This window comes from Papaver somniferum, chromosome 9, assembly GCF_003573695.1.
Source record: "Papaver somniferum cultivar HN1 chromosome 9, ASM357369v1, whole genome shotgun sequence".
Lineage (NCBI taxonomy): Eukaryota > Viridiplantae > Streptophyta > Magnoliopsida > Ranunculales > Papaveraceae > Papaver > Papaver somniferum.
Window position 1 is genome coordinate 107,621,635 of NC_039366.1, and position 16,613 is coordinate 107,638,247.

Here is a 16,613-nt window from a genome sequence, read left to right on the forward strand (position 1 = left end):
ATTCTTTTATAGAGATTTTACTGTATAATTGTTTCACAAAATATTACATCATATTCCAAGAACTTGGTATTTAAAACAAAATCTATACCGCGACCAAATTTTCACTTCAGTTTAGAAGTTTCTTGATGACCAAAACTTATCTTCTGACCAAAAATATGACATTGTAACCAACAACTTGTTACATGAACACAAATGATAATTAAGCACCACCTTGGGTGCACCAAAATTATTTCATGACCTGCTAGAATCTGTCATTGTCGCACGAAATTTGTTTTGTGACCCGAAATAAACCTCCACTATGTATATCCCAAAATGTGTCAATGATATCCAAAATGGGCCACATGAATAACATGGTTCAAAAATTATCTCGTGGAACGGATTCTCAAATCCGTGCTTAAATAATTTTCAGTTACAAGACAACTACAAGTGAAAGTAAAAAGCCAAAGCAAAAGTAACAGTGACGGGTTATCCTGTTCTACGGCTGCTATACGCCTCTACATGATCCACTAATTAATGACTAAATTAGCTAACTACACTACTCTTAACAAACCTCAACAATTGGTCAGTATCAAATCAAATTAAGCAGGAGAATGTACATACGCGCTCACTTTTTTTAGTTGATTCTATTCGTTGGAAAGTAAATTCATTGAAATTCATCCAAAAGTTGTTGTCTAACTAATAAGTAATTACTTAAAAGTGGTTGCAATTTATGTTATAGTCCACCAAAAGAAGGAACTGGCAACAACCATTGGGGCTCGCATTCATGTTGTCAATCTAGTAAATAAATAATTTCAAAAGGTCATTTTAATCGGTCATTGTAGTTTAACTAAAAGCATGCAACAATAATCTGCAGACTCCACCGTTGGCTTGAACCTATAACTAGAACAAGATATATGTAAAGTGAAATTGCCTTAATTTGCTTGGTAGGTACCATGTACCATGCACAGCTAACAGTGGCAGGACTATTAGGTGGTTAAGGCTTAGGAAGAGACGGAAAAATATAGATTAATAAGGTGTTTGGATGTACACTAACAAGTTGGTTTTCAATTTTTGGAAGTCGAAAAGTCAAAAATCAGTTTGGTAATGATTTTTCAGAACAAATTTTGGAAGCAGAAAAGTTAAATTTTTAGGAAGCAAAATAATTTCTGCTTCTGACTTCTACTTCTGGAGAAGATGAAGTCGGTAAAAAGTAAATCAAAAGGCCTGAAAAAAGTAGTCCACCACTCCAATATCAGTGGTTAATTCTAAGGAAAAGTAAAGAAAATCGGATATATTGCCTATTTGGCTACAAGTGTTGAAAATGTTGGTAAAGGAGGTTTGTGTGCAACCTTAGGAGTTTGCATGGAAATATGCATAAGTTACTCTAGGCTAGTTGGTAAAGGAGGTTATTCTTCTTTCCGTCAACATGTATTTACTTACACTTTGGCCCGCTCCCAATGTTATACCAACTAATTGATTTTTTAATGAGGATATACTATAACTATGCTTAGTATCAAGCATGCCTAAACATAACTTTACATACAAATAACAACTAAATATAGGTGATTGATAATTACCAATGTCATTATATACTTTTGATCAAATCCGTGGACGTTAGTCAAGCCATGCATGACAACTTTTCCCCATGGAACAAATCCCGTCCTATGTCCCTAATTGACACGTTAAATAGCCGGTAGTCGCCTACTCGAAAATGTTAAAATGATAATATCTAACAAATTCGACATAAATTTTTTTTCCTGTTTTTACGAATCCTGAATGAAAGCCAATTGTGTGCTAATTTTCATTTTATATAGTAGCACTTTTGCCAAAAGAAAGTCTAGCTCATTGTGTGCGTGATATGATTTGCATTTCAATAAAAAAGAAATTTGACGATTGAAATTCAAATTAATGTAGGATAAGACCACACTGTACATAACAAATTTTTATTTTTGTAGAGGACTATGAAAATAAAGTATTACCTACGAATTAAAGTTCGTTGTACCGGCACGCAACGTGAATAAATGGTAGCTTGATCCATTCATAGAAACTTTTTGGAATTGAAAGGAAAAGAAAATACTCCCTCCATTACTTTTTAATAGGCCAGTTTCTTTTTATGAGAAATTAAGGAAATTAAGAGAACTAATTATTGAAAGTGGTCCTCTAGACACTTGTCAATAAAAGAAGTGAAGTGAAATGGTCCCATGACACTTGTCAGCCAAAGAAATAAGTGAAATGGTCAACATAACACTTGTCATCAAAAGAAATTAAAAGAAAAATGGTCCCAGAAAATTAAAATAACATTTGACTTTCCCAATTAGAAAACTGGCCTATGTTTTTTGAAATATTTATTTATAGAAACTGGCCTATTAAAAAGTAACGAAGAGAGTAGAAAAATTCCTACCAAGTCCCACGTATAATTTTATCTATGAAAAGCTTCAAAGATCATAAACTTTGTTCAATATCCAAACCACAGCTAAGCTATGGCTTCTTTTTCTTCCCTTCACTCCATTTCCACTGCTTCTTCAAAGTCTCTCTCTACATTCCCTAGCTCATCTCAAAAGCCGTCACAGATTTCTGCAATTAGGAAACAAATATATAACCATCATAAGATTATCCAGTGCAGAGGTAACAAAAACCATGATGAAGATTACACTGTAAATGAAACTAGCAGCAGTTTCATTGACAGAAGAAATGTGCTTCTTGGTCTAGGAGGTTTATATGGTGCAACATCAGCTCGGTTTGGTGCAGACGGCCGTATGGCTATTGCAGCTCCCATACCTCCACCTGATTTATCAGATTGTGGTCCAGCAAATCTTCCGCCTGGTGCGCCATCAATAAATTGCTGTCCACCAAACACAAACATCGTCGATTTTGAACCACCATCCCGTCATTCTCCTCTACGGGTTCGTCCAGCTGCTCATTTAGTTGATAAGGCTTATGTCGCTAAAATTAACAAAGCCTATGAACTTATGAGAGCTCTGCCAGATGATGATCCGCGCAGTTTTTACCAGCAAGCTAATGTCCACTGTGCTTATTGTGATGCTGCTTACAGTCAAATTTTAGCCGGTTATCCTAATTTGGAAATTCAAGTTCACAGATGCTGGCTTTTCTTTCCGTTCCATAGATTCTATCTTTACTTCCATGAGAAAATATTGGGTAGTCTAATTGGTGATCCAACTTTTGCTTTACTATACTGGAACTGGGATTCTCCTGCTGGTATGCAAATGCCTTCTTTCTATACAAATCGCGTTCTGCTCTTTACGATCCACTTCGTGACCCTCGACATCAGCCACCAGCTTTACTTGATCTTAATTATAACGGCGTCGACGAAACTAATCTCCCTCCAGAACAACTGATTTATAACAACCTTACTACTATGTACCGACAAGTGGTGTCTGGTGGAAAAATACCCACACTTTTCTTAGGATCTCCGTATCGAGCCGGTGATCCACCGGCTCCTGGTGCAGGAACGATTGACAATGTTCCCCATGGACCAGTTCACCGTTGGACTGGAGATCCAAGACAACCAAACAGGGAAGACATGGGTAACTTCTATTCTGCAGCAAGGGATCCAATATTTTTCGCTCATCATTCGAATGTTGACCGATTGTGGACTATATGGAAGAGTTTAGGAGGAAGACGACGGGATTTCACCGATCCTGATTTCTTGAATTCAAGTTTTATTTTCTTTGATGGGAACAAGCAAGCCGTGAGAGTGACGGTACGTTTAACTCTCTAGTTCCATCTCTGCTCGACTTTTTAATTCCAGCATTGCACTTAAATATATACAACAAACAGCTATACTACTAATAATGAATCTATCGACCATTTGCAGGTTAGAGATTCCTTGGAGCAAGATAATTTAAGGTACAAGTATCAGGATGTGAAAATTCCATGGCTGCAAACAAATCCCAGAGCTCCTACAACAAACAAGGTGGACAAAAATGCTGTGCGCCCGACAACATTCCCTGTAACAGTCGATGGGACGGTACAAGTTTTGGTTAAGAGGCCAATTACAAAGAAACGAAGCAAGAAAGAAAAACAAGAGAAAGAAGAGATGTTGGTTCTAAACGGTGTTGAGTTTTATAGAGGTGCTCCTGTAAAATTTGATGTATTTATCAATTACGATGGTGATGCTGGTATAGATTCAACTGCATGCGCAGGTAGTTTGGCTAATGTGCCACATGCACATGGAGAAGAGGTCAATTATGAGGTAATCAAGACTCCTTTGAAGTTAGCATTGAACGATGTGCTTGAAGATTTAGAGGCTGAAGATGATGAGGATATTGTTGTTACTATGGTACCAAGAGAGTCAGAAAATGGGATGGAGGTTTGTACAATTGATGGTATGGAAATCCAGTTTGATTAATCCATATATCGAGAATAAATCATCTCTAAATGATTGAATTATCTATTTTTATTAGTTACTTGATCTTTCCTTGATGTATGTGTGGGTTTGTAATAAGATTCATGGTCAAGGTACATGTTCCTTGACCATGCTTATGCTTAATGTATGGTTTATCGTGTGTTATGACTATATGAAATGTGAGATTGCGTTAAAAGTAGAAGGTGTTCAGGTACAACAAAAGAAGAGCCAAGACCTTAAAATCAACAGCCACTTATGAATTTCTGTCGTAGTATATTTTTTTTTTCCAAAATGCGCCACATCAATTCAGGAGGTATGAATTTCGACCACGAGCAGCCATCACCTTTGGAATAATATCCAGCCAAACTAGCGTGGGAGAAAGAGCATGATATAAAGATACGATCTACTGATTCTACTTCAGTCAGACATAAAGTGCAAAGGTGTAATCAATATGCCTCTGGAGATCAGAGTGTCGAAAGCACGAAGCTTGTTTAGGAGAGATTGTCATAAGAGAATCAATTTTGGTAGGGACTTGATGCTTCCAAACAACTTGCCTCTGGAGATAAGTACATAACGAGCGCATTTAGCACTTTATTGATCAACAGGGATCTACTACGATAATGGAGTTTCTCAGATTCAGAAACCTGGTTGACTTTTCAAAGCTATGTCAGATGACTCGCCTCTTTTACATGATCTTAGACTTCATATACAGTACCATGAACGAAAGTAAACCACATACAGTGACGACTGCACCTACGGAGACAAGAAATGAAAGTAAAAAATTAGAAGTAATAGCCAAGGAGTATCCTGCTCTACGGCTGCTATACAACCAAGTATATTTACTCTTGACTAACCACAGCAATTGTCAATTTCAAAAATCTAACTAAGCGGGAGATATACATACGTAATTACTTTTCTTTTTTTGATTAGAAAGTAACTATATTGAAATTCATGCAAAAGCTGCTGCATGATACATACAGAATTCTTTGATCAGTTGGTGGAAGTGCTTTCAATTTAATTTGAAATGAGTTGCAACCGTTAATCAAAAGAAATAACGTCAACAGCTACTGAGTTTCACATTCATGTTGCCAAATCTAGTTAAGATCAATTACAGTAAAATATTGAATTTAAAAGGTAACGAAAATATAAAAATTCCTTCCCAATCCCGTTCCATTTCCTCTATAAAAAGCTTCACAGCTTGTTCAATACTCAGACAACAGTAGAGCCATGGCTTCTCTTTCAAGCCTTCACTCCATTTCTACTGCTTCCTCAAACTCTCCGTCTCCATGTCCTAGTTTATCTCGAAAGATGACGCAGATTTCTGTGATTAGGAAACTTAAATATAACCATCTTAGAGTTATCCAGTGTAGAGCTAATAAAGCCCATGATCAATTTAACCATGAAAATGAAACTACCAGTTGCAGTTCCATTGATAGAAGAAATATGCTTGTTGGTCTAGGAGGTTTGTATGGCGCAACATCAACTGGATTTGGTGCAGACCATATGGCTGTTGCGGCGCCCATACCTCCACCTGATATATCAACTTGTGGTCCAGCAAATATTCCGCCTGGTGCTGCACCGGTGGATTGTTGTCCACCGCCAAGTAGAAAAATTATCGATTTCAAAAAACCATCTTCTTCAACTCCTCTTAGGATTCGTCCGGCAGCTCATTTAGTTGATGAGGCTTATATTGCTAAATATAACAAAGCCTATGAACTAATGAGAGCTTTACCCGACGACGATCCACGTAGTTTTTACCAGCAAGCTAATGTCCACTGTGCTTACTGTTCTGATGCTTTCGATCAGTCTTTAGCTGGTTTCCCTGGTTTGGAAATTCAAGTTCATAGTTGCTGGCTTTTTTTCCATTCCATAGATTCTATCTTTACTTCCACGAGAAAATATTGGGTAGTTTAATTGGTGATCCGACATTTGCTTTACCGTACTGGAACTGGGATTCTCCTGCTGGTATGAAGATGCCTTCTATGTATGTAAGACCAGGTTCTGCTCTTTACGATCCACTTCGTGACCCTCGACATCTGCCACCAACTATAGTTGATCTTAATTACGATTTCGTTGAACCTAATATCCCTGCACGACAACTAATTACTAGAAACCTTACTACGATGTATCGTCAGATGGTGTCTGGTGGAAAGACACCCACACTTTTCCTAGGATCTCCATATCGAGCTGGTGATCCACCTAATCCAGGTGCAGGAACAATTGAGCTTGTTCCCCATAACACAGTTCATATTTGGACTGGAGATCCAAGACAACCTAACAGGGAAGACATGGGTGACTTCTATTCCGCCGCGAGGGATCCAATCTTTTTCGCTCATCATTCAAACATTGACCGAATGTGGACTATATGGAAGAGATTAGGAGGAAACCGAAAGGATTTCACCGATCCTGATTTCTTAAATGCTGCTTTTCTTTTCTATGATGAGAAAAAACAGCTTGTCAGAGTGAAGGTATACACTACATTCTATGTTACAACCCCTGCTCACAGCTTATTTAATACGTTGCTAATAATCTATAGATAATTTGCAGGTTAATGATTGTTTGGAGCCAGAGAATCTAAGGTTTAAGTATCAAGATGTGCAAATTCCATGGCTGCAAATGAAACCCAGAACTTCTATAGCAAGAACGATCCGGAATAAAATTCCAAAGAAGAAAGCAGTGTGTGAAACGGAATACCCTATAACACTCGATAAGACAATACAAGTACTGGTTAAAAGACCAATTACAAAGAAACGAAGCAAGAAAGAAAAAGAAGAGAAAGAAGAGATGTTGATTATAAGCGGTATTGGGCTGGATAGAGGTGATCCTATAAAATTTGATGTCTATATCAATGATGATGGCACGGTTGGTCCCGAATCAAGCGAATATGCAGGTAGTTTTACGAATGTACCACATGTACATGAAGACCATGAAAGCAAGAAAATCAAGACTTGTTTGAAGTTAGGAATAACTGGTATTCTTGAAGATATAGATGCTGAAGATGATGATGACATTCTTGTTACTATGGTACCAAGAGATTCAGGAAGAGCAAATAAGGACGTTCTTACCATTGACGGAATAGAAATCCAGTTTGATTAAACAATATATATATCCAGACTAGCTAATTAGTCTTGAAATGTTTGGATTCTCTATCTTAAGATGTATGTGTGGTATTGTATAATAAAATTCACATGGTCAAGGTGTATATCTTCCTTGACCCATGCTATATGCCTCTATCTGATCCACTATCGACTGATTTTGCGAACCACGTACACTACTAATTACTCTCAACTAACCAAAACAAATTGTCAGTTTCAAAGTTACTTGAGCACTAAGCAGGCTGCAGTAGACATACATACGTAATTCCTTTTCTTGTTTTGGTTAAAAAGTATCACATTCATGTTACCAAATCTAGTTAATATTAATTTAAATAAAAGAAGTTGAATTTAAAAGGTGAAGAAAATATAAAAATTCCTACCAAATCCCATTTCATTTCATTTCATCTGTAAAAAGATCCATCGCCCATAGATTTGTTCAATATTCAGACAACTGCAAAGTCATGGCTTCTCTTTCTTCCCTTCCCTCCATTTCTACTGCTTCCTCAATGACTCTATCTACATGTCCTAGTAGTTTACCTCAAAAGATGACACAGATTTCTGTGATTAGGAAACAAAAACACAACCATCTCAGAGTTATCCAATGTAGAGCTAACAATAAAGACCATGATCAAGATGAATCCAGCAGCATTTTCATTGGTAGAAGAAATATACTTATTGGTTTAGGAGGTTTATATGGTGCAACAACATCTAGATTCGGTGCAGACCGTATGGCTATTGCGGATCCTATACCTCCACCAGCATCATACTGTGGTCCAGCAGAGACACCAGTGGATTGTTGTCCACCACTAAATACACAAATTGTTGATTTTAAAAAACCATCTTCTTCTACTCCTCTTAGGATTCGGCCGGCAGCTCATTTAGTTGATGATGCTTATATTGCTAAATATAACAAAGCATATGAACTAATGAGAGCTTTACCCGACGATGATCCGCGTAGTTTTTACCAACAAGGTAATGTCCACTGTGCTTATTGTGGTGATACTTTCAATCAATCTTTAGCTGGTTACCCTGGATTAGAAATTCAAGTTCATAGATGCTGGCTTTTCTTTCCATTCCACAGATACTATCTTTACTTCCATGAGAAAATCTTGGGTAGTCTAATTGGTGATCCAACTTTTGCTTTACCGTTTTGGAACTGGGATTCTCCTGCTGGTATGAGAATGCCATCTATGTATGTGAACCCGGCTTCTGCTCTTTACAATCCACTTCGTGACGCTCAACATCAACCACCAACTATAGTTGATCTTAATTACAGTTTTGTTGATTCTAATCTACCTGCACAACAACAAATTAATGAAAATCTTGCTACTATGTACCGACAAGTGGTGTCTGGAGGAACGACACCCACACTTTTCTTAGGATCTCCATATCGAGCTGGTGATCCACCAAATCCTGGTGCAGGAACAATTGAGCTTGCTCCTCATAATGCAATTCATCTTTGGACTGGAGATAGAACACAACCTAACAGGGAAGACATGGGTAACTTCTATTCTGCAGCAAGAGATCCACTCTTTTTCGCTCATCATTCGAATGTTGACAGAATGTGGACTGTATGGAAGAGTTTAGGAGGAAAACGGAAGGACTACACTGATCCTGATTTCTTGAATGCTGCTTTTCTTTTCTACGATGAGAAAAAACAGCTCGTGAGAGTGAGGGTATGTATTCAAATTCTCTATTCCAACACCTGCTTGAATTTTTACTTATGGATTATTTGCAGACTACAGCCTACTTAAAATGTACTGCTAATAATCTATAGATAATTTGCAGGTTAAAGATTGTCTGGAGCCAGAAAATCTAAGGTTCAAGTATCAGGATGTGGAAATCCCATGGCTGCAAACAAAGCCCAAAACTTCTAAAGCAAGGATGCTCCAGAATAAAATAGCAAACAAGAAAGTAGTGGGCACGACAGCATTCCCTGTGACACTCGATAAGACAGTGCAAGTATTGGTTAAAAGGCCAATTACAAAGAAACGAAGCAAGAAAGAAAAAGAAGACAAAGAAGAGATTTTGATTATAAGCGGAATTGAGATCGACAGAGGTGCTCCTGTAAAATTTGATGTCTATATCAACGAAGACGACAAGCTTGGTCCCGAATCAAGTGAATATGCAGGATGTTTCACTAACGTACCACATGCACATGGAGATCATCATAAAGGCAAGAAAATCAAGACTAGTATGAAGTTGGGATTAAATGATATTCTTGAAGATTTAAATGCTAAAGATGATAAAGAAATTCTTGTTACTCTAGTACCAAAATTTTCAGGAACAGTAACAAAGTTTGTCACAATTGGTGGTATAGAAATCCAGTATGATTAATCTATATACCAGCTAATCAATCTCAAAATGTTTGGATTCTCTATGTTAATATGTGGTATTGTAATAAAATTCATTGTCAAGGTATATATATGTAATATGTGCTTGACCCATGCTTTTGTTCTACATCTTCAATGTATTTTTCCATTTAGCAGCCTGGACTAGTTGAATAATTCCATTGATAGTTTTAACAAAATATTTTTCCAATGGGTCTCTCTCAAAAGCTAAAACTCGGTCATGGACGGCATTAAAACTATTAAAATATATCTAAGATCATTGTATGACTTGTCTTATTAAGGATGAATGATTCAAAGAGACAGGAATTGAAATTGAAACAAGGGCTATTTCACTTAATACTCAATTTTCCAGCTCCTATTTATTTCACCCCTGACTGAAATCAGATTTACCTTGTTTAATCTAGTTTTTGTTCATTGAGGTTCCAAACAATGAAAGGAAAACTAGGGGCTTTCATTTTGGTTTTCTTTCTTGTGACCAATTCTTGTATGGGTGAGATTGAGAAGAAATGTTTAACAATTACTTCACCAAAACAACTCAAACATAACTATGATTGTGTCATCTTAAATTTTGGGAGTCCTCAATATGAACAAACTACAGTTATTGGTAATGTCATTTATCCAAAAGTGAACACAAAGGCATGCAAAGATTTCAGTAAATTCAACATATCTTTCAAATCCAAACCAGGAGAGCTCCCTACTTTTTTGTTAGTTGATAGAGGAGGTAAAGGTTTTTTAACCTTGAGTATTAATTAAAGTTCGTTTCAAATTATTATTGGAATTTAATTACTTGATGTTTCGTTTGCTTCCAGATTGTTTATTTATATCGAAAGAATGGAATGCACAGATTGCAGGAGCACCTGCAGTTGTCATTGCAGATGATAAAGATGAACCTCTCATCACAATGAGTTTCGAAGACAGCCGTCATGAGAGTGCATCAATACCGTCTATGATAATAACTAAAACTCTTGGAGACGGCATCAAGAAAGCTCTACTAAACGGCAAAATGGTTAATGTTAAACTAAACTGAAGGGAACCACTCGTTTACGCTACTGAGAGAGTTGAGTATGAATTGTGGACTGACATAAACAGCGATTGCGGGACTAAATGCGATAAACAGATTGAATTTGTTAACAAATTCAAAAGAGCAGCAAAGTTACTTGAACAGAAAGGTTATACCAGGTTCACTCCACATTATCCCATTTGGTACTGTCCTGCAGCTTTTACCTTAACAAAGCAGTGCAAATCCCAGTGTATTAATAAAGGGCGATATTGCGCTCCAGATCCTAACCAAGATTTTAGTAAAGGATATGATGGGAAAGATGTTGTCATTGAAAACTTAGGACAGCTTTGTTTGTTTAAAGTTGCTAATGAAAGTGGTATGCCATGGGTTTGGTGGGATTATGTTACTGAATTTGGAAACAGATGTTCAATGAAGGAACTGAAGTTCAACAAGGAATGTGCAGATCAAGTCATTCAATCTTTAGGTGCGTTATGTAATACTAGCTTATTCTTGAGACTACCATAAATGGTGACATTAACTGACAACTCTGCGATTCTTTCCATTTTATATGTTTTCTTGACAGATCTTCATATTGTGAAGATAGACGAATGTATGGGAGATGATTTAAATGCAGATGTGGAGAATCCAATACTCAGTGCTGAACAGGATGCACAGGTTAAAGCCCTTGATACGTATTTGCGTTAATATCTATGTTTGTTCAGCTTGAGACAGTTTGGGTTATTACTAACCAGAATCATATTGATTTTATAGTTGAACAAAGGTTCGCGTGGGAATGTAACTATCATACCCACACTTATCATCAACAACAAAATATACAAAGGTAAGCAGGTTACCTTGACTGTGTAAAGGGACTGAATTGTCATTCTACTGTGGTTATGGCTGGATTTGATTAACGACTTAATGTATAGATTTTGTACCTTAACTTTCAGGTAAGTTAGAGAAAGGAGGTGCTCTGAAGGGCATATGCGAGGGTTTACCTGTGAACAAGAAGCCAGATATATGTTCAAATCACGAGAAAGGTCAAGAAAGCGATTAATGTGAACATATCTGCACTACATGTAACTGAATAAACAAGATGCCTTCTCTATTTGAAGTGTCGTAGTACTGCAAATCCTTCAGTGGTTGTCAAAATGAAATTGAGCTACACTACATAGTAAGATGGCTTTTCAAACTGACGGATCAAACTCAATCCAAGCTCACTGACAGAAAAGCTGGTTAGATAATTTGACTGTTTTCCTCAGTTTTTTGCAGATTGTGTTGGTTGGGGAAGGTTTTTATTTCGTCATTTCTTAAAATGACAACTACAGGTGACATTTTTATCAATGAATAGTTCCTTTGAAATTTCATTTGCTTCTAAGAAGTGAAAATTGTTGGTAACTAGCCATGTATTAGTGTTCAGATGGCATGAATTAGCTTAACATAAGAACTTTCTTATTAAAGAACAATATCACTTCCCTATTGTTTACAAGTTCTGGTGATGCAAGTATGTTTAACCAAAACGGAAAACCACAATGTCGAATTGAAACACAAAACTTGATAACAATCAATGCAGCTGAAGGGTCCTGAATCACCAAAGCAACCTTGCTAAGAATAGTATAACTTGAAACAGAAATATTCTTACAACTTTTGAGCCAAACATGAACTACAAAAGACTGACGTAACAAAAATAAGATGAAGAAAAAGTCACGAGTGAGCAAACAAAAGTAATATGACCGGACACCCTCCATTAACTATTATCAGCCTTGCATTGTATGGCTTCTCGTTTAATATACGAACTGTCATCGAGTACCTAACAATGATCTCTATCTACTGATTAGCGACGTCGGGCTCTGAGTCTGGAGCCTTCTTCTGATCTCTATCTACTATGATCCTATATAGATAGAAAACTACCATGGAACCACTGCAAAAGTAATTTTGTGTCAGGAAAGAAAGAACTTAATAATTATTAGGAGACTAATAACTATGCCATATACACATTTTTCATGAACTTCTGACTAAGTTCATAAGAAATGTTTGAAACATGAAGGGCCCATTAAATATTTAAGGATGTCTAATACATCCTGCTATTGTTACACTTGGAATCATGTTTGGGGCAAGAAAGCCTCGAGCAGAATCAGCTGAATCGCTATACTTTTATCTAATTAAGCTAAAATGCAATGAAAAAGAGAGTATCCATATATGGATGAAGATAGAAAAAGACCTGACGAAAGTCGTAAGAGAACATGGAAATGAAGGCCTCTGCAAGAAAAAGAAAAAAAATGTATCTGAAACTGATAATGGTGTTCAGGTATGCCAACACTATAATTACTCCTTGATGAAGAGAACACTTACCTGAGAAAGCAATCGCATGTCCCTCAGGAAGATTATAGCAGCAATAGCTGAAACAATATAAGTTAAGACAATTATCACAGAAAGTTAGAAAGAAACATGGTCAATATAGTTTTAAGACAATTTCCATTGCTGTTAATAGTCGAGAATATCCGTAAGAAAGATTCACAACCACCAAAAGCATCATTCGGGCAGTCAAATACGTTTAGCAACAGCACCTTATTCATCTTTTAAAATATCAAAAACCTCGGTAAACAATGGTTAATTCTTCCGGAGATAAAATAAATCACGTAAAAAATCCAATTCATAGACTTCACCATCATCTTCCTACTAATTCTTGTCTAGCTATTTTCAAAAAACATATAACCTAAACTGCATAACTAGCGCCAGCATTTAACACTTGATTGAACACCACGAATTTACTGATGGAAGTTATAAAGCAAAAACAAATACAACAACTGAGTTTCTCAGATTCACTAACCTGCTTGGCCTTTCAAAGCCATGCCAGATGACTCGCCTCTTTTCCATGATCTTAGACTTGATATACTTAAAGCCAAAAGAGAACCACCTAGGATAACACCAAACCTAATGCCGGAAAGGTTTCCTGTAACCATGAATGAAAGGAAACCGCATACAGAAAGGAGAGCACCTACAAAAACAAGAGTAAGAAGAACATTATAAATGGAAGAAAAAAATGAAACCTCAAACAAAAGCATTAGTAGAAAAACAGATGACATTAGTGATTGAAAAAGCAAAAAGAAAGGTAAACCGACCATAAGGAATTCCAACGTAGAAGTCACGAACTTTGGAGACCTCTTTCAGGTCATCTTTTGAAGAAGCAAAAGTTTCCACAATGTCTTTCACCTCCTCGGGAGAATTTTCTGCAGCCGTCGAAAGATATTCTTTACCTTCCGCACTAATCTCCTTGGCTATTACACTCAAATCCTGACTCGCTTTCTCCGCTTGAATCTTTAACTGTTCTGAAGTCTCCTTCAAGATCACCACGGCTTTCTTATAGTACACCTCATAGGCTTCTTGAGACATCTCTTGCATTTTCATTGTCTGTTCTTTGAATGACTCCAACGCCTTTTTCCATGCTTCTTGTGATTCTTCAGCTCCTGCTTCAAGCTCACTTTCTGTCTTTTCTACTTCAATTTCTGACGGCTTCTAAATAACGAAAAGAGATACACTTAATATTTAAAGAGTAAAAAACGTTCTCTGAACCTAGAAATGGATACTGTGAACAATTATCCCTCAGTAAGATTAACTGCTACATTTACCTAATTCACAAATCCCCGTTACAATTGGGCACCCAATGCCACTATGAGTCCCCAGTCCACATAAACACTAAATTCTCAATTTGCCTATAGAAGCCAAAAATAAAATAAAATAGCAGTTTCTACTTCAATGTAGCCAACCAACCAAACAAAGAAACCTAATTTTTCTTTATGAAATGACACAATTCTGTCAAACCCAATGTTATAAACCAAAAAAACTAAAACCTGTGACCATTATGATTTCTAAGTACTTGAATTGAGGAATCAATCTTACCGAATCTTCATGAGAAGCGGCAAATGACACAACCAACGGAGTTCTTCTGGTACTTCTTTGATGTTTTAGTGATAGAAAATGAGCTCCAAATCCTCTTGTAGAAACACATCGAGTGAAAGCAGAGACTCGTGGACTGTGAGGACGAAGAGGAAGTTCTAGTCGAATGGATGAAAAGGAAGGAGATTGTGATAAAGCCATGAAATCTTTCTGTAAAAACAAAGGGTTTATTACAGAAGAAACACGGAGGAGATTTAAGGGTTTTACTGAAAGACGTAAGGGTTTAAGGATGACAATTAGGGTTCAAAAGTTTTAAGAAACAGTCTATGGAAGAAGTCTTAGAAGAATTCAACAGAAAAATGAGAGAAATGAGAATAGAGAATCCAGAGAGATGCGAGAAAAGGGCGAACTTTTCTAGGTGGGTAGATATCATTTTCAGTAGTACTTTTAGCAAAGATTTTAGTGTTGATAAAAAGACATCATACTATCGATGCACCAAACTCATACAACAGTAAAGCCCATGTCGACCAAACTCAGTGACATGGTGCACTACTACTACATTCTCACCAAATCATATGGAGAGTATCAAATCGGAGTGACTGAATCGAGTAGGAAAATCGGGAAACACTGAGTTAACTCAGTGATCAGACTTTTTCACATCAAAAATCTTCTCCGACTCTCATGAATCTTTACTACCAGTCTTGATTTCTTGGTTTCTTTTGATTCTTTGCATTAAAAATGTTCTTAATCTTTTAAAAGTTAGCTTTTCTCCTTGTATTTTCTATTCCTTTTAAATAATTTTTCCATGTCTATTACTTTAAAAACTTATTTGGATTAGTATAACTCGTATCTTCTTTGCAGGGCCTTCTTTCATCTCTCATGAAAGGCATTTAGAATTGGACTGTTATCAACTATCTTCTTCTATCAAAAGTATTGTTGCAATATCTCAGGCAGTTTTGACGTCACCTCCTTCAGCAGTTTTGCAAACCATCAAACTCAAGATGGATTTCAACATTATGTTTCAGTATTATACTCTTAATCATGTGTATGACCTCACTGATACTTGCGGGTTCTTTAACCAAAACTCGGTTCATCCGATTCATTTCAAAATTTTGAATATTCAAATTTCAAACTTTCCCTCTTTCTTTGTGCATAATCGATGGATTTACAGTTTTCTTCCGATAACGCCTCAGTCGACTCTTAACCATATTTTGTGGATATTTTCTTACCTAATCTCACTGATAATAGTTTTCATAGGATAACCAATTCTGGTTATTTCTTTACACGATTCTATCTTTATAAAAAAAAAAACAAATATTGAGTCTCTCTTGTTACCCTTTTCATTAGTCGAACTTCTTTCTCCAAATCCTAAAGACATGGCATCTTCTTCAAACAATCAAGTTTCAGCTATCATAAACCAGATTCAAAATGCAAAAAATCGTGACATATGTGCTAGGCAGATGAGACGAGTTGTTCATACTACAAAAGTTATCTCTGTAGCAACAGACTTGATAATACCTTGATCGGCAAGTTATTTTCCAAAGATCCCATGGACATTGATACGGTGAGGAAAGAAATCAATATTCTTTAGAAACAATATAGAACAAAAGGGGTACAATCTCTTGATAAGAATATTTTTTTCTTCAAGTTTAGCTCTAACGAAATTGTCGTAGTTTTTCTTAAGAAAGACCCTTGAAAATGCGTGGGTCTAACAACCACACCCAACAATTCGTTTGGTAATCTGAGAGGACTTACTCTAATACACTTTCTAGAGAATCAACTAGACAGTTAGACTTAATCTAGAACAAAGTATATCAAAGAGTTTAATATCTCTAACTCGTAATTCAATCTGCAATCAGCAAATAGAAATCTGCGAGCCCGGTTGAATATAAGAGGAATTACTTGAACGGCACCAAAGACCAATG

At 36.6% G+C, this 16,613-nt stretch overlaps 2 protein-coding genes and 3 pseudogenes across 2 annotated transcripts; 4 read left to right on the forward strand and 1 right to left on the reverse strand.

Annotated features, from left to right (window-relative positions):
- The first annotated feature begins 2,459 nt into the window (after nucleotides 1-2,459).
- LOC113313238 lies at nucleotides 2,460-4,525 on the forward strand (annotated as a pseudogene).
- Nucleotides 4,526-5,572: 1,047 nt separating this feature from the next.
- Nucleotides 5,573-7,441, forward strand: LOC113314168 (annotated as a pseudogene).
- A 460-nt stretch (nucleotides 7,442-7,901) lies between these two features.
- Nucleotides 7,902-9,777, forward strand: LOC113313874 (polyphenol oxidase, chloroplastic-like). The gene is made up of 2 exons (XM_026562654.1): nucleotides 7,902-9,116; nucleotides 9,229-9,777. The coding sequence occupies exons 1-2, from the start codon at nucleotides 7,902-7,904 to the stop codon at nucleotides 9,775-9,777; spliced, it is 1,764 nt and encodes a 587-aa protein (XP_026418439.1).
- A 443-nt stretch (nucleotides 9,778-10,220) lies between these two features.
- Nucleotides 10,221-12,212, forward strand: LOC113313010 (annotated as a pseudogene).
- Nucleotides 12,213-12,225: 13 nt separating this feature from the next.
- Nucleotides 12,226-15,224, reverse strand: LOC113313011 (protein FATTY ACID EXPORT 3, chloroplastic-like). Its single transcript, XM_026561740.1, has 6 exons — nucleotides 14,692-15,224; nucleotides 13,914-14,307; nucleotides 13,622-13,789; nucleotides 13,144-13,190; nucleotides 13,013-13,050; nucleotides 12,226-12,712 (listed from the first exon to the last, which is right to left on the reverse strand). Exons 1-6 carry the CDS (start codon nucleotides 14,887-14,889, stop codon nucleotides 12,619-12,621), a joined length of 939 nt encoding a protein of 312 aa, XP_026417525.1. The 5' UTR covers nucleotides 14,890-15,224; the 3' UTR covers nucleotides 12,226-12,618.
- Nucleotides 15,225-16,613: the final 1,389 nt, after the last annotated feature.

What these genes read in the sequence shown, in the direction of transcription:
- LOC113313011 (XM_026561740.1), bottom strand. Translation starts at nt 14,889, where the DNA reads ATGGCTTTATCACAATCTCCTTCCTTTTCATCCATTCGACTAGAACTT. An exon ending in CCGCTTCTCATGAAGATTCG is followed by an intron (nt 14,308 to 14,691) that starts GTAAGATTGATT and finishes TTCGTTATTTAG; the next exon opens with AAGCCGTCAGAAATTGAAGT. An exon ending in ACATGCGATTGCTTTCTCAG is followed by an intron (nt 13,051 to 13,143) that starts GTAAGTGTTCTC and finishes TTTTTCTTGCAG; the next exon opens with AGGCCTTCATTTCCATGTTC.
- LOC113313874 (XM_026562654.1), top strand. Translation starts at nt 7,902, where the DNA reads ATGGCTTCTCTTTCTTCCCTTCCCTCCATTTCTACTGCTTCCTCAATG. An exon ending in AACAGCTCGTGAGAGTGAGG is followed by an intron (nt 9,117 to 9,228) that starts GTATGTATTCAA and finishes GATAATTTGCAG; the next exon opens with GTTAAAGATTGTCTGGAGCC.